Source organism: Cervus canadensis, chromosome 32, assembly GCF_019320065.1.
Source record: "Cervus canadensis isolate Bull #8, Minnesota chromosome 32, ASM1932006v1, whole genome shotgun sequence".
In the NCBI taxonomy this organism is placed as follows: domain Eukaryota; kingdom Metazoa; phylum Chordata; class Mammalia; order Artiodactyla; family Cervidae; genus Cervus; species Cervus canadensis.
In genome coordinates this window covers 22,783,626-22,807,303 of record NC_057417.1, presented here as the reverse complement: position 1 = coordinate 22,807,303, position 23,678 = coordinate 22,783,626, and the positions used below count along the sequence as shown (strand labels likewise).

Sequence of the window (23,678 nt, the reverse complement as noted above, 5' to 3'; positions counted from 1 at the left end):
CCAAATGACTGCATAGGAATCCTCTGGGGCTGCCTGGCCTGGGTCACCCTCTGACAGTTGTTTCTCCTGTCCATCATGTTGAATGGTACGGAAGAGCTCTGCTGTGGCTTTCAGAGAAACTATTTATTCCCCAGTTGATGACTTTTGCTTGATTTCCCTCTCCCGTGCATGTTGTCAGAATGTCTACAGAACCCCGACAGCTGGTGTTCCATTTAGGGACAACACTTGGGGATGTGTCTTGAAAGGGCTCACACACAGACCTTGCTGCGTGCACTTCTGCTCAACTTCCAGATCTGTTAATAATATGATTTCATCCGAAGAAATGGAAAAGGAGTAAGGACGGTGAAGAGTCATTCTGTAAAGTGTCTTTGAAATGCCTAAGCTTGGGGAAATGACCCAGGACCACGAATGGAGAGCCAGGGCATGGTTTGGTCAGGTGGACCCCAGATTCAGATCCTTACTTGCTGTTTGACTTTGGATAAATGACTACCTTGCTGAGCCTCAGTTTCCTCATCTGTTGCCTGGGGGCCACAGAACTGATCCCTCAGTCCCTGCCTACAGGTCAGTCCAGTGTGTTAACAAATGAACAGCACTTGGCAGGCATGCCAGACAGCCATCCCTCATCCCAATCCTCCTGGACTGGTCAATGTGAATGAACCAGTAAACATTCTGGAAGCAAATACTACTGAACTTAACATTCAACATGATTTATCATGAGAACACTGAAAAAGGCGTCAGTGATGGGAGAATAGATGATTCAAACACCAGGCCACTTAATTCCATATATGTCAAGTGACTGGAACCCAATAATAAAATGTGAAATTTGTCTCTTAGTATCACCAAGCGTATGTTCTCCAGAGTCAAAATAGCCAGTGATTACAGGTGGTCCAACCAAAGCAAACCATCTTAAACCTCCCTTATTAGCATGAATGGGTTTCCCGGGTGGCTCAGCGGATAAAGAATCTGCCTGTAGTGCAGGAGATGCAGGAGACGAGGGTTTGATCCCTGGGTTGGGAAGATCCCTTGGAGTAGGGCACAGCAACCCACTCCAGCATTCTTGCCTGGAGAGTCCCATGGACAGAGGAGCCTGGCAGGTTGTAGTCTACAGGGTCACAAAGAGTTGGGCATGACTGAGTGACTGGGCGCACACAATTGGGATGGATGGTGAGTGGGCACTGTGAGTGGCCATGAAGTCTCATATCTGACCTGTGTTGGCAGATGCTGACCTATTTATTCCACCAAATAACTGGGACACAAATACTGACAACACATTAGTACATTGGTTTATTCTATCTTAGTAAAGGAATTTTAAAAATGAGGGGTTGAGAGGGCCTGGAAGTTCAACTTTTAGTGACATAGTCTCCTTGGATTGGGGACACAGAGACTGCCAACTCTGGGTAACACCAGGGGGGCCCTGAACTTGGTGGGGTTAATGACCTGTTACCCAAAGCACCCAGGGTATGGATTGACACCTGGTCAAGTGTCTGTCTCAAGTTGATGATTTTCTCCCTATAAACCAGGTGTGGATGATGGGAGGTCCACATCAGAATCTTTGTGTTAGATTCTTCTAGAGTCTTCTAGTCTCTTCTCTGTCTTCCTGGGGTTTTCTGTAAATGACTTCTTCTGGGGCTCTAGGAAAATCTACCCATGCTGTGAGGCCCTAATTCAGGACTTCCTGAAGATGTGAGGAAAACTTTCCTTATATGTAACTGGGAATTTCATCCTATTTCCCCTTGTCCTTTCTGTGGGAGAGGATGAGAAAAGTAATGCTTACCTAATGATCGCGGAGCCCTGCCTACCATGACGATAAGGCAGATCAGATTGTGCGAAGGGCTGTGTGTGCATGAGGTGGGGTGGAGTGGGTTTGTTGCTTGTGTTGACCTAAAAATCCAACAAATAAAATGAAACTAAAGCAAAATGAAACCTAAAAAGTAGACAACTGTCCCCCTGAAACTTCTCCCAGCAGAGGCACCTCACCCTTCGGACTCCTGACCTGTTTCTCCAAATTTTTCCATTCGTGTGGAATAATCAATACTTCCTAACTTACGGATCAGAATCTGAACACATTTGTGAAAGTATCAGACCCAAGATTCATGAAAGTGAAAAATATAACAACTGAGGGACTTCTCTGGTGGTTCAGTGACTAAGACCCCAGGCTCCCGATGTAAGGAGCCTGGGTTTGATCCCTGGTCAGGGAACTAGATCCCACATGCCACAACTAAAGATCCTACATGCCTCAACTAAGACCTGTCACAGCCCAATAAACACACAAATATATATTTTAAAAGCCTTCAGTGTTAAATGGGCTTCCCTGGTAGCTCAGATGGTAAAGAGTCTGCCTGCAATGCAAGAGACCTGGGTTTGATCCCTGGGTCAGGAAAATTCTCTGGAGAAGGGAGTGGCTACCTACTCCAGTATTCTTGCCTGGAGAATCCCATGGACAGAGGAGCCTGGTGGGTTACAGCCCACGTGGCTGCAAAGAGTCGGACACGACTGAGTGACTAACACATTTTCACTGTTAAATAAATAAATAAAAGGCTAGTGTCCTTTAAAAAAAATACAGTCACTGACATAAAATGATGCTGACAGTCTTTGAAAACCCTCCTGTTAATTTCTAAGAGACTCACACTACAGCATTTTCAAACTTCCTTCACACTCCAGAAGCTCCAGCATTGCTGAGCTCCAAGACATCTGACGTGGGCTTCTTCAGATTCTGACTCTGCTGCAAAATGCCTCTTTCCTTGGCTATCTCCTCCTTCTTTGCTCTGAGACAGATGTACCCTTTCACCTTTTTAAGGCAAAGACTTCCTGCATCTTTAGGTTTTTATTCCTCCCTGATTCCTTCCTCTGATACCAAATAGAGCAGAATTTCCAAGCACCATGGATCACCCAGCTTTACAGGCGAGCTAATCAGCATGGGAATATGCTGGCTTCAGCAAAGCTCTAAAAAGAGGAGGAGGAGAGAGCCTCCTGGGTAAGAGCAGCAAGAGGGGAGATGGCCTGGGAGCAGGGCTCTGGGGTCTGGGGGAATGTCCCAGCTCCCTTTCTCCATCGGTCACTTGGGGTTGCTGAGAAGATAAAATTTGGAGAGAGAAGAGTTCCATCGCGGGACTTCCCTGGTGGTTCAGTGGTTAAGACTCCACCTGCCAATGCAGGGGACAAGGGTTTGATCCCTGATCCAGGAAGATTCCGCATGCCACGGAGCAACTAAGCCCATGTGCCTCAACTACTGCGCTTGTGCTCTAGAGCTTGGGAACTGCAACTACTGAAGCCTGTGTCACCCAGAGCCCCTGTTCTGTAACAAGAGAGGCCATTGAAATGGGAAGCCCGTGCACTGCAACTAGAGAGTAGCCCCCACTCGCTGCAACTAGAGAAAGCCCTTGAGCAGCAACGAAGACCCAGCGCAGTCAAAAATAAATAAAGAGGTCCATCACTGAAAGAAAGACAGGAAACCACCATGTCCCTTCAGAGTTAGATGCTGCATGTACCAGCCAAGATGTGTGGTGGTGGATACTGCCAGGTTGGAGGGGGATTCTGAGATGTTAGCTGCAGGCTCGCCTGTCCAGTCACTTCACCTGTAGCCTGGATCAAGGGTGAGAGCAGACAGGAAGAGGTTGACCGCTGGCGGGATGTGTCAGCCCAAACAGCTGCAGGTCAAGAATATTCAGGAAGCACAAGCCATGCAACTAGGCCATCAGACGGTGGTAGAAGCAGGGAGAAGCTCAAACTGCCAACAGGCCGCTGTTTGTGGGCAGCAGGCGTAGGGGAAAGATGGAAGGGAGAAGGCCAAGGTCACCACAAGGCCTCAAATGAACTCTCTCAGTCCTAGGGCACCAGGGTGAATTCTGTGTGTCCATCTCTTTCCAGACACCTTTGCCCAGAGTAAAATCGGGGAGGCTCCTTCCTGAATCTGGGGAGAGCTGCAGGCATTAAATAAATGTATTGGTGACATGGATCATATCCCAGGTTGGAAAAATCTTACCACTAAACACATGAGGTTGTGTTTGGGGCCAAAAAGCACTGACGTACTTTAAAAACCCTCTTTGCCGTGAAAATACATAAAAGGGATTGTGTAATCAAGGTCACATAGGTCACTCAAGAAAGCAAGGTGCTAATTATAAATAATATTTCTTTTATTAAATAAGACCATGAATTTTAAAGCACAGTTTCCTGGTCCTTATCAATCACCCCTAAATGGGAATTGTGGCTAATCCTATATGTACTAATCATTAAAGCAGACCCAGGAAACTCCTAAGTCAGCCATTTATTTTATTAATAGATGAGCTTTTGGGTAATAAAAAGACAGTGCTTAGAGTTCAGATGATTTCCCAGGGCAGTCTGACCTTTCTCAAATTACTAAGACTTGTGACATTTCTCTGAATAAAACACCGATCCATAAACAAAGGCTCTTGTGGAAAAAAGCAGTGCCCGGAAATACTCTTCCTACCCGTCTCAAGAGTGTGTCTGACAGCTGGGGCCCACCCCCCAATGCTTCTACTGTTTGCGCACCGAGTCTATCAGCTGAGAACCAGATGGAACAGAGAAGCCAGGCCTGCTGTTATCCGAAATTTTAATCCAATCCCTGCCCTCCTCACCCTTGTTCGTCCTCCCTCTTCCCCTGCCTGCCCAGCTGTAAATGGCATTGGCTGTGACCTTCCTGCCCTAGTGTGGTCTGTGTGGCTCCAACTCCAAATGTAGTCATTGATGCTATGGCCCAAGCAGGTTCCAAGCAGGGTGACCAAGCCACCTTCTGAACCACAAGTGGGTTTTGTTTGCTGTACGCAGCATGCATGCATGCTAGGTCACTTCAGTCGTGTCCGGCTCATAGCAACCCTATGCGCTGTAGCCCGCCAGGCTCCTCTGTCCATGGGGTTCTCCAGGCAAAAATACTTGCGTGGGTTGCCATGCCCTCCTCCAAGGGGATCTTCCTGACCTGGGGATTGAACCTACATCTCCTGCATTGGCAGATGGGTTCCTTACCTCTGGCACCACCTTGGAAGCCAGCACTTTTGAAATCTTTAAATGTGAACACCTTTAACAAGGATGCATTGCTCCTAAGTTTACCCCAGTCTCCTGCCTAGTTCCCAGACTTCGGTTAATTTTGCCATCGCAGAGAATAAGCCAATTCCTGCAACAGTTCAGCCCAGACAGGGCCCACAGGTGCCCAGGACTAACTCAGCCCCATGCTGTCTTCCTGTTGTGGGGTTCAGCCGGTTCTAATGCAGCAACTCCAAGACCAGGGAACCAAATTGCATTCTGGACTTTCCCTGACAGCTTACCATCTGCACATATTGGCTTGTTGCAATATGTTCAGAAAAAAAAAAAATAGAAGAAAGTAGTAGACCTTTTTAAAAACTCTCAACCTTAAGTTAAAAATTGCTGGTAGCCTGCTATGCTGTTTTAAGGTAATTTTTAAAAATATCTGTACATCAGAGTTTTAACAGCTCTGACTTTCAAAGTTGGAAAGAGGGACTCAATTATTTAACTTCCCTGGAACTCTTTACTGATTAGGGAATAAGGTAGGCTTTATTTTTCTTTCATGAACCCAAGAGAAATGACCTCTCATGATCTCATTTTTGGCCCTAGGAGAACCTATTTCTTCTGTAACTACTTGGTGGGGTTCATCAAAGTTTTTCTCATGAGCATGGCTTTTTTTTTTTTTTTGGCCAGTGTGTTCAGAGACCATAGCATTAAAAGTAATCCATTTCTAAGGATCTTGTGAAGTAGATGTAACTATCCCAATGTTTATGGGTGAGGATACACACTCAGAGAAGCGACACCCCTTGCCCAAGGTCACACAGTTAGCCACTGGACTTGATCCAGGTTCACCAATAGCTCAAACAGGCTCTTTGCACCACCCAAGCAGCCCCCACTAACTAAAGGCCCACACCACTAAGCCCCTAAGCAAGTCACAGACCTCAGTCACCAAAGGAAGGAAGTGTCAACACAAGTCTTGCAAAAATGCAGAGTTTGGAGAAAAAATAGAAAAAAAATAGAAACCTACTACATCTTTGCACAAAGGATCTTTTAGCTTTGGTCCTGGACTTGTGGGTCCCATCCACGGCCACTTCACCCCAGGAGTCTGTAAACACATTTTTCATCCAGAGGATGTGGAGGCATTGGCCTCTTCCAAAGCAGGCAGAGAACAGAAGAAAAGGTACTTACTGGGAACTTCCCCAGTGGTCCAGTGGTTAGGAATTTGCCTTGCAATGTAGGGGATGTGGGTTCAACCCCTGGTCAGGGAACTAAGTTGCTCCTACATGCTGTGGAGCAACCAAGCCCAAGCACCTCAACTGTTAAGCCTGTGTACCACAACAGAAGATCCTGCATGATGCAACTAAGACCCCACGTATGTACTTCTTCGCTCAGTCATGTCTGACTCTTTGCGACCCCTTGGACTGTAGCCCACCAGGCTCCTCTGTCCATGGGGGTTCTCAGGCAAGAATACTGGAATGGATTGCCATGCCCTCCTCCAGGGGATCTTCCCAACCCAGGAATCGAACCCAGGTCTTCCACATTGCGGGCATATTCTTTACCATCTGAGCTATCAGGGAAGCCCAAGACCCTATGCAGTCAAATAAATAAATAAATATAAAAAATAAAATAAACATTTGCTTTTTAAATGAAGTACTGATGATTTTTAAAAAAAGGGTACTTACCACCCTCAAACTCTGTCTGGCAGTTCCCCGAGGTCTCATTCAGGCTCTCCTCCTCGTTGATGATGATGTTCTCAATGTCCTTCATCGTTAAGTGGTCCCGGAAGGCATGATAGAGGATGTGCTTCAACTCTTCCAGAGTTATCCTCTGCATGTCGAACTGTGGAGATAAAAGAGGCATGAGGTCTGGGCACACGGGGGTGAGAACTCAGCGTGGGGCATGACTGTGTGTGACGCGTAGTTGCTTCAGTCATCTCTGACTGTGACCCCATGGACTGCAGCCCGCCAGGCTCCTCTGTCCTGGGATTTTCCAGGCAAGAATCCTGGAGTGGGTTGCCCTGCCCTCCTCCAGGAGACCTTCCCCAAAATGTGTCTTGCAATTCAATCTTCTACATCTTACATCTCCTGCCTTGGCAAATGGGTTCTTCATCACTAGCGCCACCTGAGACATGACTAGCAAGTCCCATGCCTCCTCTATGCAAACTTGTCCCAGCTTTTCAAGACATCAGATGAGCAGTTTTCCGCCACACTCAGCTCCAAGCACACTTGTGAACTTGCAGGAACTTCTCAGAATTCAGGGAGTGTGACATTCCCCCCTCCGTCGAGACTCCTGGTGAAAAACACGCCACCTGCTCGTTTGGCTTCTTCCTGCTCATCCAGCCATCTGCTGTCACCCCTCCACACCTCACGTACTTTGGAGTTGTGTCACACTTCAGACAATGCATATGTCTCTAGAAAGTTTTAAACCTTCCAAGAAACCAGCAACTCTCATCTTACTCTAAGTATGTATCTTGTTCTAACAAGATAAAATGCACGTTCAAAGTCATGTTTATGGAGAACAGCTGAGAAAAAGGTGTAACGTTTCCACTTATGTTCTTCCCCTACAAGGGAGATTAACCTTTCCACTCCATTTCTATCAGATTTGGTTCTATCACTTTTTTGGCCAATGAAATGAGAGTAGAACTCACATAGGGTATTATCGATTAGACGCCTTAAGGGCCGTCATGTGGTTCTAGTCTGTGACCTTTTCCTTCTGTGATGAGAACAGCATGCCCTAAAAAGAACAGGTCCCAGAATGAGGATAAAGTGGAGAAGACAGCCCATAAAGGAAAAGTAATGTGAGTAAGAAATGTCCTTTGTCATTATTAGCCACAGAGGTTTGGGGCTTCTTTATTACCATGGTATAACTTGGTTTGAGTCAACAATACAAAAATAAGTACATAGAACTGAGAAGCTACCATAACAAAAATTCTAAAATATGATGTGTGGATTCCTGGGTCAGGCAGGCAGTGGGAAATTAGAAAGCAGTATTGGGGGCTTCCCTGGTGGTCCAATGGTTAAGAGTCTACCTTGCAATGCAGGGGATACCAGTTTGATCCCTCATCCAGGAAGATCCCACATGCCTCGGGGCAACTAAGCCCGTATTCTACAACTAGAGAGTGGCCCCAGCTCTCCATAACTGGAGAAAGCCTGCACACAGTGACAAAGACCCAGTGTAACCAAAATTAAAGAAAAAAGAGAAAATGGTATTGGTGGCTGGGAAGATAACAACCCATGTTACGCAGTAGCAAAACATTTGGTAAAATTGTTGCCTGTGATAACTCAGAGAGTAGATACATATTGAATGAGTCTCTGGCTTTAGGTAAAAAGTTTGGGAGGCAGCAGGGTCTCCTTGCAAGTTGCAACAGGTTGCTCATCTATAAGAAATAAATGAACTCAGAGTGAAATAAATCAGAGATGATACCTCATTGTAGTTTTGATTTGCAATTCTCTAATAGTTAGTAATGTGGACCATCTTTTCATGTGTTTATTGGACATCTGTATGTCTTTTCTGGAGAAATGTCTGTTTAGGTCTTCTGCCCATTTTTTGATTAGACACTTTGTTTTCCTGATATTGAGCTGTATGAGCTACTTATATATTATGGAGATTAGCCCTTTGTCATATTGTTTCATTTGCAATTATTTTCTTCCATTCTGAGGATTGTCTTTTAATCTTATTTATTGTTTCCTTTGCTGTGCAAAAGCTTTGTCACCTCACACCAGTCAGAATGGCCATCATCAAAAATCTACAAACAATAAATGCTGGACAGGATGTGGAGAAAAGGGAACCCTCCTACATGACTGACATACTTGTGTCTGAGTCTTCATGACCCCATGGACTGTAGCCCGCCAGGCTCCTCTGTCCATGGAATGTTCCAGGCAAGAATACTGGAGTGGGTAGCTATTCCCTTCTCCAGGGATCTTCCCAGCCCAGGGAATGAACCCAGGTCTCCTGCATTGTAGGCAGATTCTTTACCATCTGAGCCACCAGGAAGGCCCTCCAAAAAGTGGAAGCTGCTCAGTCATGTCCGACTTTGAGACCCCACGGACTGTGGCCCACCAGGCTCCTCTGTCCATGGAATTCTCCAGGGAAGAATAGTGGAGTGGGTAGCCATTCCCTGCTCCAGGAGATCTTCTTGACCCAGGGATCAAACCTAGGTTTCCTGCATTGCAGGCAGACTCTTCACCACCTGGGCCACCAGAAAGCAGAACTAGGGTCTAATCTAATCAAGTAACATCCTTCACCCCAAGGGCTGTTCAACAGGATTTCAGAATTGCTCTGAGGCTTTGACTGATGTGCATCTTCCATTGTTTGTTTTCTGGATGAGAATGTTCTTGGTGGTTAGCCCAACTCTGCCATTATTATACGTGTGTGTACATGGTGGCGGGGGTGGGTAATTTGTGTCCGTAAATTCATTTGTCTCCAGATCAAGAGAAGTCATGTACATCTTGAGATTCTAGATCTTAAGTCTTCTGTTGTCATCAGGTGGGACTTCTGAGTGTCTTCCTTGGGGAGGGGACGAATACATTTTGTGGTGGAAGGGAGGGAAGTGAATATTTAGGAGCAAGAGTGTGAGCTGTAACAGGTTATATTATTTCAAATGATTTCTTCCCCTTTCCTGCCAGAGGCTCTCCGCCTGCCCATTAGCACCAGGCTTTGGCCAATAAAATGAGAGTGAAATTTGTATATGAAAGTGATGGAATTCCAAGGAAAAGTTTCAAACCCATCAGTGCGTCCTGCCGTTTCTCTTTTTCTTCTGCTACAAAAGCACATAGATAGGGGCTGTTCCTTCATCCTGGCTCCCAGAATGAATGCAACATGGAGCTAATCCACGAGGGGCGTGTAATTTGAGTGAGAAATAAACCCTGGTTGTCAGTCACTACGCCTTTGGGATTTCTGCAGTATAACTCACCCAAGACTGAATACAGAAGTCAATGATTGAAGTTAGTCTGGATCATAATGAAAGGAAGTTAGAGACATTTTTGGAAAATGTCTTTTAAATTGTCTTTTAAAAAAAGACATTTATTTTTCTCCTTGATTTCTTTGTAAAGCGATTGCCACCTTGCTTTCAATAATTTAATTGACAAGTTAAATTGGGTTACTGGAACTTGCTGGAAACCTAAATGACTTGAGCTTAAAGCCATTTATAAGAGTGAGAATAATTGAAGGGGGAGTGTGTGTTTCAGTGGATTTGTTTTCTGCATCACAGTTTAATTGACTGTGAAAGTGAATTCCAAGATACACTTAGGGTTGACCCGTGACATCATCTCCCTTTAGATGTGAGAGGAGAACGTGTGGTTGTTAGCCTGGATGTTGAGAGAAGCCTGGAAAAATGTATGGTGAGGATGATGGACCTCACAGATGGGAAATTTGGGGTCCTTCTGCCACGGTTAGAGACTAAGAATGACAACATCAAAGAGACTCTGAGAAAATGAGCAGCCAGTTCCTGGAAGACCAATCAAAGGACTGCAGTGTCTGAAAAATTCTCCCCAGCTGAGAATTTGCTGAAATTCAGGTATTAGGTGAAAAGAACTTCAATGGCTGTAAAAAGAGAAGGAAAAATGGAGATTCCAGAAATCTATAGTTTTCCTTTTATTTGGTTCTCTGGGTCAGGTTGAATGTTAGAATACTATGATTTAAGCAAAATCAGTTGAGTAGAATTCCATGTTTTCTATATTGTCATAATAGATCTTTTACAAGTTTGAAAGAAGTCACTATAAAACAGTATGGGCACAGTGCCAACAAGTATTTTTTCCATCATGGGCAATCCATTTTTCCTGAGTCAATTTTGAAATTATGTCCTTTCTCAGAAAACCAGCAGAAAGGTTTTCATTATTGTTGGCATGGAACTATGCACAAAAGTACCACAATTTAAAATTTCTCTCAATACTTCTTATATCTCATTTTGTATTTTTAACCCTATTTGTCTTCCTTCTAGGTTTGATTTTTGTTGTTTCTTCTGTTTCTAGTGGATCGTGGTTAAAGAATGTAACCTGAACATCTGTTGTTTTTAGGACTCTAGGGAGTTTCCCATCATGGTAAAGTCTCTGTAGAGTTAATTACGCAAATATAGTTGCCCTTGTTAATTATATTATGTAGCCTTATAATTATAATCTGTATCTCCTGTAACCTTATTTTCTTTGACTTGATTTGTCAAAGACCATGAGTAACGCATTATAGTCCATAGAAAAGAATCACGTCTCCAGATATTGTTTTCTTAGTCCTAATATTTTTTAAATGAGGCCTTCTTTATAGTAAGAAGACTGAGTTCCTAATTCAACAAATGTTTATCGAGGCCAGCTCCACACCAGATGAGTAAGACGTTGATCCTGCTCTCAAAAGACAAGCAAATGAGTGAGTTCAATTCAGTGGGATGACTGGCTGTGACAAGGGGGGCCCAGGATGGCTTGGAAACCCCTGGGAAATGTCCGTCAAACAGCCGTATGTTGAGTTCGTCTGAGGACTTGGAGCAGAAGGTTTTTGGGGATGAGGTCAGAGTTGTGGTTGAGGTGCTAGTTGATAAATACCTGTATGCCATGATGAGGAGCTTGGTTGGTGCTGTGGTTTCTGTTGAAGTCTGGTTGATTTACTAACCCTGTTAGTTTCAGGTGTAGGGCAAAGTGGTGTAGTTATACACAGATATCCATATACATATACATGTGTGAGTGTGTGTATATATATGTTCTTTTTCAGATCCTTTTTCATTATAGGTTATTACAAGATATTGAATATAGTTCCCAGTGCTATACAGTACGTCCTTGTTGTTTATTTTCTATATAGCAGTATGCATCTGTTAATTCCAAATTCCTAATTTATCCCTCCCTCCCGCTCCCCTTCAGTACCTGTAAGTTTGTTTTCAATGTCTGTGAGTCTGTTTCTATTTTGTAAATAAGTTCGTTTGTATCTTTTCTTTTAAGATTCTACATATAAGTGACATCATAGGATATTTGTCTTTCACTGTCTGACTCACTTCACTTAGTAGGATAATCTCGGTCAATCCATAGCTTGGTTGTTTGTTTGTCTTTCTCACTCCAGGGATTGAACCCGCATCTCCCATGACTGCATCTCCCGGATTCTTTACTGATGAGCCACTGGGGAAGCTGCCAGGCCCAAGGTGAAGCCACTTCTACCTGAGGCATCACATTAACAAATCAAAACCTACATAACTTTCATGTCCCTGTAAACACTTCTCTTGACCAGAAACCCAGGATGTCCAGTCAGCCAATTCCCAAATGCCAACCCAACTCTGGGCCTTCTCATCCCAAACAAGGGTGACCTTGTGACCCCAGCCAATCAGCTATTTCCTATGTTTCTCTTCCTTGTTCTTTATTCTTATCTTACAAAAGCTTCCTGCCTTCTGCCCCATGGTGTTGCTCTTAGAATGGGGACTGTCTGCTTCCTGAAGCGTTAAATAAAGTTTGCTGATATCACCGGAACTGTCTTCTTTAATCATTTTTTAACTGTGGGCTATGGCGACAGAGAGCATGCAAGAGCTGTGTAGGAAAGAGGTGGTCAAGGTGAGTCCCTGTGTGTGGAATCTGGAGCTGAATGAACCGGTCAGGATAACACCGGATTTTATGTTCAGCTGAATGGGAACAGACGGAGAACAGGCTTGAAGAGAAAGGTGACATGTGAACTTGTGGATGTGGGCATTGGAGGTTCCAGAAGGACAACCCAACAGAATAGCCCAAGAGGCAGTAGGTCGCACAGATATGGGCTGATGACCTGGAAGTCATTCGCATACAAATGAAAGTAAAAGTCATCAGAAAGGATGGTAACACCTGGGAAGAGTGTACTGAATATGAAAAAGCCCAGGCACTGGGAGGATATCAAGACAGACAGGCAGCCTCCATTACAGAATGGGCAAAGTGTGCATGATATTAGGAATTATAATAAGTATATATTTTGGTCTTCTGTCCATTGTTCCTGGCTCACAGCTCCTCAGACCCTTGGAATTTCTTAAGTGAGAAGAGCAATGAAGTATCTTTGTTACTATATTTGGTCTCTTGTCCTCAGTTCCTGAGAACCATAAATGGGTATCTGGTTATTCGTAACAAGCCCCTGTCATCCACAACGGAGTTTATGTTACTGAGGTGACTTTTGGTGCCTCAGACGGTAAAGAATCTGCCTGCAATGTGGGAGACCCAGGTTCAATCCCTGGTTCGGGAAGATCCCCTGAAGAAAGGAATGGCAACCCACTCCAGTATTCTTGCCTGGAGAATTCCATGGACAGAAGAGCCTGTAGTCTGTGGGGTTGCAAAGAGTCAGACATGACTGAGCAAATCTCTGACTGACCAACAAAAGATGGACATGGTCACCAGGAGAATCAGTCATAAATAGCTGGAACTCTCAATCTTATCTCCTGCTATGCAGGGAGAGGAGAAGGGCTGGATGTTGAATCACTCACTCATGGCCAATGATTTAATCAATCATGTTTATGTCATGAAACTTCATAATAATTCAAAAGGAAGGGGTTCAGAGAGCCTCTCAGTTAGTGAACCAGGAATGCATCCATGCTCTGCCATGCCAGGCCCCCAGCTCCATGAGGCTAGATGCTTCTTTGTTCCATATATCACCCTATGCATCAGGCCATCAATTTGTATCCTTTAACAGCCTTGTAATAAACTGGTAATCTAGCAAGTCATGAGAAATGCTGGGCTGGATGAATCACAAGCTGGAATCAAGATTGCCAGGAGAAATATCAACCACCTCAGATATGCAGGTGATACCACTCTAATGGCAGAAAGTGAACAGGAACTAAAAAGCCTCTTGATGAGGATGAAAGAGGAGAGTGAAAAAAACTGGCTTAAAACTCAACATTCAAACAACAATGATCATGGCATCCAGTCCCATCACTTCATGGCAAATTGAAGGGGAAAAATATAAACAGTGACAGATTTTATTTCCTTGGGCTCCAAAATTACTGGATGGTGGATTAGTGGATGGTGACTGAAACTATGAAATTAAAAGATGCTTGTTCTTTGGAAGGAAAGCTATGACAAACCTAGACACTGTACTAAAAAACAGAGACACCACTTTGCCAACAAAGGTCCATATAGTCAAAACTATAGTTTTTCCAGTAGTCATGTACAGATGTGAGAATTGGACCATAAAGAAGGCTGAGCACTGAAGAACTGATGCTTTCTAATTGTGGTGCTGGAGAAGACTCTTGAGAGTCTCTTGAACAGCAAGGAGATCAAACCAGTCAATCCTAAAGGAAATCAACCCCGAATATTCACTGGAAGGACTGATGCTGAAGCTGAAGCTCCAATACTTTGGCCACTGGATGCAAAGAACCAACTCGTTGGAAAAGACCCTGATGCTGGGAAAGATTGAAGGCAGGAGGAGAAGGGGATGACAGAGGATGAGATGGTTGGATGGCATCACCAACTCAATGGGCATGAGTTTGAGCAAACTCTGGGAGACAGTGAAGGACAGGGAAGCCTGGTGTGCTCCAGTCCACTGGGTCTCAGAGTTGGACACAACTTAGCGACTGAACAACAAGTAAGTAAACTGGTTTCCTGAGTTTTGTGAGCTGCTCTAGCAAATTAATAGAACCAAGGAGTGGGTGGTGGGAACATTTGATTTATAGCCAGTCAGTTAGAAGCACAGGTGACAATCTGGACTTGTGACGGGCATCTGAGGTAGTGGAGTGGGTGGGCAGTCTTGTGAGATCGAGCCCTTAACTTCCGGAATCTGATACTGTCTTTGGGTAGATAGTGTCAGAATTGAGTTAAATGGTACGACACCCAGCTAATGATGGAGAATTGCTTGATGGTGGGGAAAAAAATCCACACATTGGAAATGGGTATAGAATTGTGGTGTGCCTTGTTATCAATATACCCAATCCATTATTAAAAAATATTTGAGTGCTGTTTGAAAAAAGTCAATTTTTACATCAACATGGCTATGCTTGTTTTCTCTCTGTGTGCATTTTCTTTTTTTTTTTTCATTTATTTTTATTAGTTGGAGGCTAATCACTTTACAATATTCTAGTGGTTTTTGCCATACATTGACATGAATCAGCCATGGATTTACATGTGCTCCTCATCCCGATCCCCCCTCCCGCCTCCCTCCCCATCCCATCCCTCCGGGTCTTTCCAGTGCACCAGCCCTGAGCACTTGTCTCATGCATCTGACTTGGGCTGGTGGTCTGTTTCACCCTTGATAGTATACTTGTTTCAATGCTATTCTCTCAGAACATCCCACCCTCGCCTTCTTCCACAGAGTCCCAAAGTCTGTTCTGTACATCTTGTGTCTCTTTTTCTGTTTTGCATATTGGGTTATCGTTACCATCTTTTAAAATTCCATATATATGCGTTAGTATACTGTATTGATCTTTATCTTTCTGGCTTACTTCACTCTGTATAATGGGCTCCAGTTTCATCCATCTCATTAGAACTGATTCAAATGAATTCTTTTTAATGGCTGAGTGATATTCCATTGTGTATATGTACCATAGCTTCCTTATCTATTCATCTGCTGATGGGCATCTAGGTTGCGTCCATGTCCTGGCAATTATAAACAGTGCTGCAATGAACATTGGGGTGCATGTGTCTCTTTCAGATCTAGTTTCCTTGGTGTGTATGCCCAGGAGTGGTATTGCTGGGTCATATGGCAGTTCTATTTCCAGTTTTTTAAGGAATCTCCACACTGTTCTCCATAGTGTCTGTACTAGTTTGCATTCCCACCAACAGTGTAAGAGGGTTCCCCCTTCTCCACACCCTCTCCAGCATTTATTGCTTGTAGACTTTTGGATAGCAGCCATCCTGACTGGCATGTAATGGTACCTCATTGTGGTTTTGATTTGCATTTCTCTGATAATGAGTGATGTTGAGCATCTTTTTTTTTTTAATTTTTTTTATTTTTTTTTTCCAGTGGGTTTTGTCATACATTGATATGAATCAGCCATAGATTTACACGTATTCCCCATCCCGATCCCCCCTCCCACCTCCCTCTCCACCCGATTCCTCTGGGTCTTCCCAGTGCACCAGGCCCGAGCACTTGTCTCATGCATCCCACCTGGGCTGGTGATCTGTTTCACCATAGATAGTATACATGCTGTTCTTTTGAAACATCCCACCCTCACCTTCTCCCACAGAGTTCAAAAGTCTGTTCTGTATTTCTGTGTCTCTTTTTCTGTTTTGCATATAGGGTTATCGTTACCATCTTTCTAAATTCCATATATATGTGTTAGTATGCTGTAATGTTCTTTATCTTTCTGGCTTACTTCACTCTGTATAATGGGCTCCAGCTTCATCCATCTCATTAGGACTGATTCAAATGAATTCTTTTTAATGGCTGAGTAATATTCCATGGTGTATATGTACCACAGCTTCCTTATCCATTCATCTGCTGATGGGCATCTAGGTTGCTTCCATGTCCTGGCTATTATAAACAGTGCTGCGATGAACATTGGGGTGCACGTGTCTCTTTCAGATCTGGTTTCCTCAGTGTGTATGCCCAGAAGTGGGATTGCTGGGTCATATGGCAGTTCTATTTCCAGTTTTTTAAGAAATCTCCACACTGTTCTCCATAGCGGCTGTACTAGTTTGCATTCCCACCAACAGTGTAAGAGGGTTCCCTTTTCTCCACACCCTCTCCAGCATTTATTGCTTGTAGACTTTTGGATAGCAGCCATCCTGACTGGCGTGTAATGGTACCTCATTGTGGTTTTGATTTGCATTTCTCTGATACTGAGTGATGTTGAGCATCTTTTCATGTGTTTGTGAGCCATCTGTATGTCTTCTTTGGAGAAATGTCTGTTTAGTTCTTTGGTCCATTTTTTGATTGGGTCATTTATTTTTCTGGAATTGAGCTGCAGGAGCTTAAAGTCAGGAACAGGACAAGGGTGTCCACTCTCACCACTACTATTCAACATAGTTTTGGAAGTGTTGGCCACAGCAATCAGAGCAGAAAAAGAAATAAAAGGAATCCAGATAGGAAAAGAAGAAGTAAAACTCTCACTGTTTGCAGATGATATGATCCTCTACATAGAAAACCCTAAAGATTCTACCAGAAAATTACTACAGCTAATCAATGAATACAGTAATGTTGCAGGATATAAAATTAACACACAGAAATCTCTTGCATTCCTATACGCTAACAATGAGAAAACAGAAAGAGAAATTAAGGAAATAATACCATTCACCATTGCAACAAAAAGAATAAAATACTTAGGAGTATATCTACCTAAAGAAACGAAAGACCTATACATAGAAAACTATAAAACACTGATGAAAGAAATCAAAGAGGACACAAACAGATGGAGAAATATACCGTGTTCATGGATTGGAAGACTCAATATTGTGAAAATGGCTATACTACCCAAAGCAATCTATAGACTCAATGCAATCCCTATCAAGCTACCAACAGTATTCTTCACAGAACTAGAACAAATAATTTCACAATTTGTATGGAAATACAAAAAACCTCGAATAGCCAAAGCAATCTTGAGAAAGAAGAATGGAACTGGAGGAATCAACCTGCCTGACTTCAGGCTCTACTACAAAGCCACAGTCATCAAGACAGTAATATAGAAAAAAGACAGAAATATAGGTCAATGGAACAGAATTGAAAGCCCAGAGATAAATCCACGTACCTATAGACACCTTATCTTCGACAAAGGAGACAAGGATATACAATGGAAAAAAGACAACCTCTTTAACAAGTGGTGCTGGGAAAACTGGTCAACCACTTGTAAAAGAATGAAACTAGAACACCTTCTAACACCATACACAAAATAAACTCAAAATGGATTAAAGATCTAAATGTAAGACCAGAAACTATAAAACTCCTAGAGGAGAACATAGGCAAAACACTCTCTGACATAAGTCACAGCAGGATCCTCTATGACCCACCTCCCAGAATATTGGGAATAAAAGCAAAAACACACAAATGGGACCTAATTAAACTTAAAAGCTTTTGCACAACAAAGGAAACTATAAGCAAGGTGAAAAGACAGCCCTCAGATTGGGAGAAAATAATAGCAAATGAAGCAACAGACAAAGGATTAATCTCAAAAATATACATGCATTTTCTATTAAACATCTCTCTTCAGTTCAGTTGCTCAGTTGTGTCTGACTCTTTGCAAACCCATGGACTGTAGCACACCAGGCTTCCCTGTCCTTTATCATCTCCTGAAGCTTGCTGAAACTCACATCTACTGAGTCAGTGATGCCATCCAACCATCTCATCCTCTGTCATCCCCTTCTCCTCCTGCCTTCAATCTTTCCCAGCATCAGGATCTTTTCCAATGAGTTGGCTCTTTGTATCAGGAGACCAAAGAACTTCGGCTTCAGCGTCAGTCCTTCAATAAATATTTAGAGTTGATTTCCTTTAGGATTGACTGATTTGATCTCCTTATAGTCCAAGGAACTCTCAAGAGTCTTCTCCAACACCACAGTCCAAAAGCATCAATTCTTCGGTGTTCAGCTTTCTTTATGGTCCAACTCTCACATCCATACATGACTACTGGAAAAACCATAGCTTTGACTAGATGGACCTTTGTTGGCAAAGTGATGTCTGCTTTTTAGTACACTGTCTAGGTTTGTCATAGCTTTTCTTCCAAGGAACAAGCGTCTTTTAATTTCATGGCTGCAGTCACCATCTGCAGTGATTTTGGAGCCCAAGGAAATGAAGTCTGTCATTGTTCCCATTGTTTCCCCATCTATTTGCCATGAAGTGAGGGGACTGGATTCCATGATCTTAGTATTTTGAATGTTGAGTTTCAAGTCAGCTTTTTCACTCTCCTCTTTCACTTTCATCAAGAGACTCTTTAGTTCCTCTTTGCTTTCTGCCATAAGGGTGGTGTCATCTGCATATCTGAGGCTATTGATAGAAATGCTTCTTGTGTTATATTAAATACATTTCTTTAAAATGATTCTTGGCACAGACAGAACAAATGCATGGATACCAAGGGGAGAAGGGAGGGTGGGATGAGCTAGGATATTGGGATTGACACATATACACTACTGATACTGTGTATAAAATAGGTAACTAAAGAGAACATATTGTGTAGCACAGGGATCTCTACTAGATGCTCTGGTGACTTAATAGAGAAGGAAATCCAAAAAAGAGGGGATACGTGTAAATGCATAGATGATTCATTTTGCCGTACAGCAGAAACTTAACAGAACATTGTAAGACAACTATACGCCAGTAAAATTGTTTAAAATTCAAGTTCCACATATTAAATGATAAGAAACATGTTAATAAAAATAAAACATTTTTTATTTTCATAAAAACCAGGAAACAATTTACAATCAATGAGGACAACATATAAGGAACACCTAACTTACTAGGTAACAGGTATTATCCTAAACATTGAAGGAAATAAAGAACTCATGAGAATTAAGCTTAAAAATAAAAGGTATGACTCTTGGGAGGGATAAATTAGGAGTCTGGGATTAAAACATATACACTACTATATATAAAATAGGTAACCAACAAAGACCCACGGTAGAGCACAGGGAACTATACTCAATATCTTGTAATAACCTATAATGGAAAAGAATCCAAAAAGGAATAAATATATAGAATAAATAAATAAATATATATATATATAAAACCAAGTCATTTTCTGTACACTTGAAGCTGACCCAACATTGTAAATCAACTGTTTCAATAAAAATATTTTTAAAACTTCAAAAAAGGCATGTTTCTTATAAAGACAATAGAGTTGGATTTAAAAAAAAAAATCTAACTTGAGATTCTTTGCCTTCAATGGTGGAGTCTAGTTACATTTTTTTTTTTTTTTTTACTTTTTTTTACATTTTCATCTATTGTTTAAACAAATTCGACTATACTTTCGTTATTTTATTTCCTGCTTTCTAGCCTTCAGATCTTCCTTATGCTTTCCTTGCCTTTTGTTTTTTTAAAAAAGAAAACCTACAGTTTTCCTCATTTTGATTATAGTGGTGGATATCTTTCCATTTATCAAATGCGTTACTTAACTCATAATTTCTTATGTTATCAAATTCAAGAAATTGAATTGCATTTTCTCATCTTTCTTTATATATGATAAGAAAATTAAAAAACCTTCATGTTCCTATCTCTTACCCTACACTTTAAAGTCTTTGCGAGTTTAATTTGAGATTTATCATGGCACGTTTTCTACTATTTTCATCTTGTTCTAGAACAGTATTTGGCATCCGCATTTAATTTTGTAACAACATTTTTAACAGCTTCTGCTGCTTCATTGTATTTTAATTGACTTCAATGCTCAGTTGCACTTTTCTATGACTTTCTTAACCCCAAGTACCTGATTTCCATCCAATTATCTGCTAAAAAACTTAAAAAAATAGTTTGACAATGAAACATTTGTGAACATTACCTTTTCTGAGCTCTTATAATCTGAAAATACTTAGCTCCGTTCTCCAATTCCCATGACAGACCACTTAGTCTCGTAGAAAATTCTAGAATTGCACAAAATTTCCCCTCCAAGCTCCTTTGGAATATCTCCAGTTCCAGTGTTATTTATTGTGGGGGAGGAGCAAAGACATTGGCCTAACTGTTCACTTTGAAGATAATTTTTTTTTCTACCTAGATACTAGTAGGAATATTTTATTATCTGTGAAACTAAAAATAAATGTTTTCCATACTCTGCTAAATGATGTCTTTGCATTAATCTTGGCTGGAGTTTTGTGAGCAGGCTTTTATTAATAAATTACACTCATGCCATTTTCTGCCTCCTGTTTCCTGACAACCACTTTAGATCTTGTCTTTCTCCTGTTCTATCTGATACCTTCCTTTCTTCAGAACACACATGCTTCTTAGATTTCTTTGTTTCCAAAGTTTTCATCTTTTCTCTAATAATTTTCATCACTTTGTTTTGTATTTCATATAACTCTTTTTTTTTTTTTCTTTTGCACTGTTAATTCTGTTCCTACCATCTCTAGGGAAGATTTTAATTCTGCAGTGTAATTTTGTTTCCTTCCCTAATCTTATTACTTTATGTCATTTATTGTATTATATATTATATTATTATTTTATTTATCCATTCCTTTTGTGCCCCACCCGCCATGGGTATAGTTGCTGCTCTGAAAAATAAAAAAGATCTAAAAGTCTCTTGCATCACTTTTTTTTTTAATTGGGGTACAGTTGCTTTACAATGTTGTGTTAGCTTCTGTTGTACAATGTATTCAGTCAGTTATGTAGATACCCACACCTCCTCCCTCTTGAGCCTCCCTCCCGCCCCAACCCTATCCCAGTAGGGTCCTCTGTGATAACCCAGAGGACCAAGCTGAGATCCCTGACTATAGACAGCAGCTACCCACTAGCTATCTGTTTTACACATGGCAGGTGCACATAAATTAATCCCAATCTCCCAATTCATCCCACGCCCCACCTTGTATCACTTTTAAAGATTAAAATATTAAGGAACATGGGACAGATCTCTTCTACAATTCTCACATGATTAACTCCTTCTCTGCGCTCCTTTCCTTAGACTTGCTAAACTGTAATGAATCCAGGGCTATGGTTATTATTGTTTCTAAATACACAAATGAGAAGCTGGCGACCCAAATGCTGGATTTGCCAATGGGGAAAGTGATGAGGATGTTTTGGGGCCCTACTGCCCAGACGGTTGTGGGGATTCTGACTGAGCATCAGGCACTGTGTGTGTATCCGTGAGCTCAGTGCACAAGTTTCACAACCATTCCTCAGCTGCAGCTTTGTCATACAGATCATCTCTTGCTCAGGAAGTCTGGTTCTCTTAAAGCAGGAAGATGGTTGTTCACCCCTGATTCATCTAGTCCAGCGATTCTAAAGTGTGTTCCCTGGACCAGCAATCATCTGGAAACCAGTTGGAAATGCAAACTTCCAGCCCCATCCCTATTCCAGGGTTGAATCCTAAAGGAAATCAATCCAGAGTATTGATTGGAAAGACTGATGCTGAAGCTCCAATACTTTGGCCACCTGATGGGAAGAACTGACTCATTTGAAAAGACCCTGATGCTGGGAAAGATTGAAGGCAGGAGAAGGGGACAACAGAGGATGAGATGGTTAGATGGCATCACCGACTTGATGGACATGAGTTTGAGCAAGCTCCGGGAGATGGTGAAGGGTAGGGAAGCCTGGTGTGCTGGAGTCCATGGGGCTGCGAAGAGTTGGATCCAACTGAGTGATTGAACAACAAAGCCCCATCCCAGACCTGCTGAATCACAGGCTCTAGGGGTGGGTCCCAGGAACCTATATCTAACAAGCTCTCCAGAAGATTCTGATGTTCACTCAAGGTAAAGAGGTAAATATGTTCACTCACATATACCTATGTTTGTACGAAGGTATATAAAATTCTAGTTCAAAAAGGAGACCCTTCTCCCAGCACGTGACTGCCCACCGTGGTGGTGAAACATCCAAGCCTTCTGTGCTCTCCCCCTCATCATATGCTGGGAATCATCATCTCTAAATAGATGAGTTGGGTGATTGTGATTGACATATACACATAATTGATACTATGTATAAAAGAGATAACTAACGAGAACCTACTATATAACCACAGGGAACTTGACTCAGTACTCTGTGGAGACCTGAATGGGAAAGAAATCCAAAAAGAAGGGATATATGTGTACGTATAGCTGATCCACTCTGCAGTAAAACCACAACCTTGCACAGCAATTATGTTCCAACAAAAATTAATTTAAAAAATAAATAGATGCATAAACAGAGGAATTGATGGGTCATAGAAGACAGGCAGCTCCGGGCTCCAACAAAGATCCTTCTCTCAGGATCCCTTTTGTTTTTCTCTTCTGGGAAATTGATATAGATGGTATGGTGAGTCAAAGGATTCCCCTGGCCTTTTGGGGGGGGGGGTCATCTCTCTTAGTTGGACTCAGAAGAAGGAGCATGCAGTATCGGCTGCAAGCTGGACCCTCTAGACTCCCCCCTCCCTCCACCAGTTCAGAGGGTTCGAAGGCGGGCAGCCCTGGAGCCTCAGAACTCTTTATCGCTGCTCTTCCACTGGGAGTTACTTTTGTCTGCTTATTGGCCTCCGCCAGTAGCTGGTGAGGCCTCCGAGAGCATGCACGGTGCCCTACACAGCATTTACACCCCGTCCTCTCACAGAGCCTGGTCCCAGCTGGATGCAGGACATATGCTTGCTGAATGGATAACTGTGACCCCTCCACTGGCTCCAAAGCAGAGACTCCTCTGCATGCCTTCACTCCCCCGCCCAGCACCGCCCCCACTGCATCCGTGAGAAGCCAGGAAGGGCTCTCAGGGCAATGAAACCGCCCATGATCAGATTCTCTACCTTTTCAAGGTGAAAAAGCCAAGAAATTGAATGCATTTTCCTGCTGAGAGAGGAACCTCAGGGGGTTCTGAGGTTCTGCGCCTCTAGGCAAGTCCCGAATCCTTGATCAGATAAAATGCCAGACAGACCGCTGAAAGGATGGAGCCTCTGCTCTCTGCTGGGTGCTCTGGTCTCCAGATCTTTGGCCCCAGGTCCCACCCCAGCCTCAAGCTGGAGACCTGCACAGCTGGAGGCCACATCTTCCCCCACCAGCTTTTGGATGAATCCTAACTCATTTCAACTTTCACAGAAGCTGTGAAATGAATTTGATGACACAGCCCTTTCTCCTCTGGGGGGGAAGCAGTGGGACAGGCCCACATCTATTTCCTCTGCTCATCTTCAGGAGGCATCATGCCCCCCAGACAGAGGACTGCCAGGAAGGTCAGTGGGTCAGCGCTTCTCAACCAGGGGT

At 42.8% G+C, this 23,678-nt stretch overlaps 1 protein-coding gene across 4 annotated transcripts in view; it reads right to left on the bottom strand.

Moving 5' to 3' along the window:
* Positions 1-23,678, bottom strand: part of CALN1 (calneuron 1) — a 490,771-nt gene that overhangs the window by 17,314 nt on the left and 449,779 nt on the right. For all 4 annotated transcript variants that reach the window (XM_043456427.1, XM_043456428.1, XM_043456429.1 and 1 more), the window contains one exon: positions 6,660-6,816. In XM_043456427.1, the coding sequence (XP_043312362.1) occupies positions 6,660-6,816 (157 nt within the window). The remainder of the gene's footprint in view (positions 1-6,659; positions 6,817-23,678) is intronic.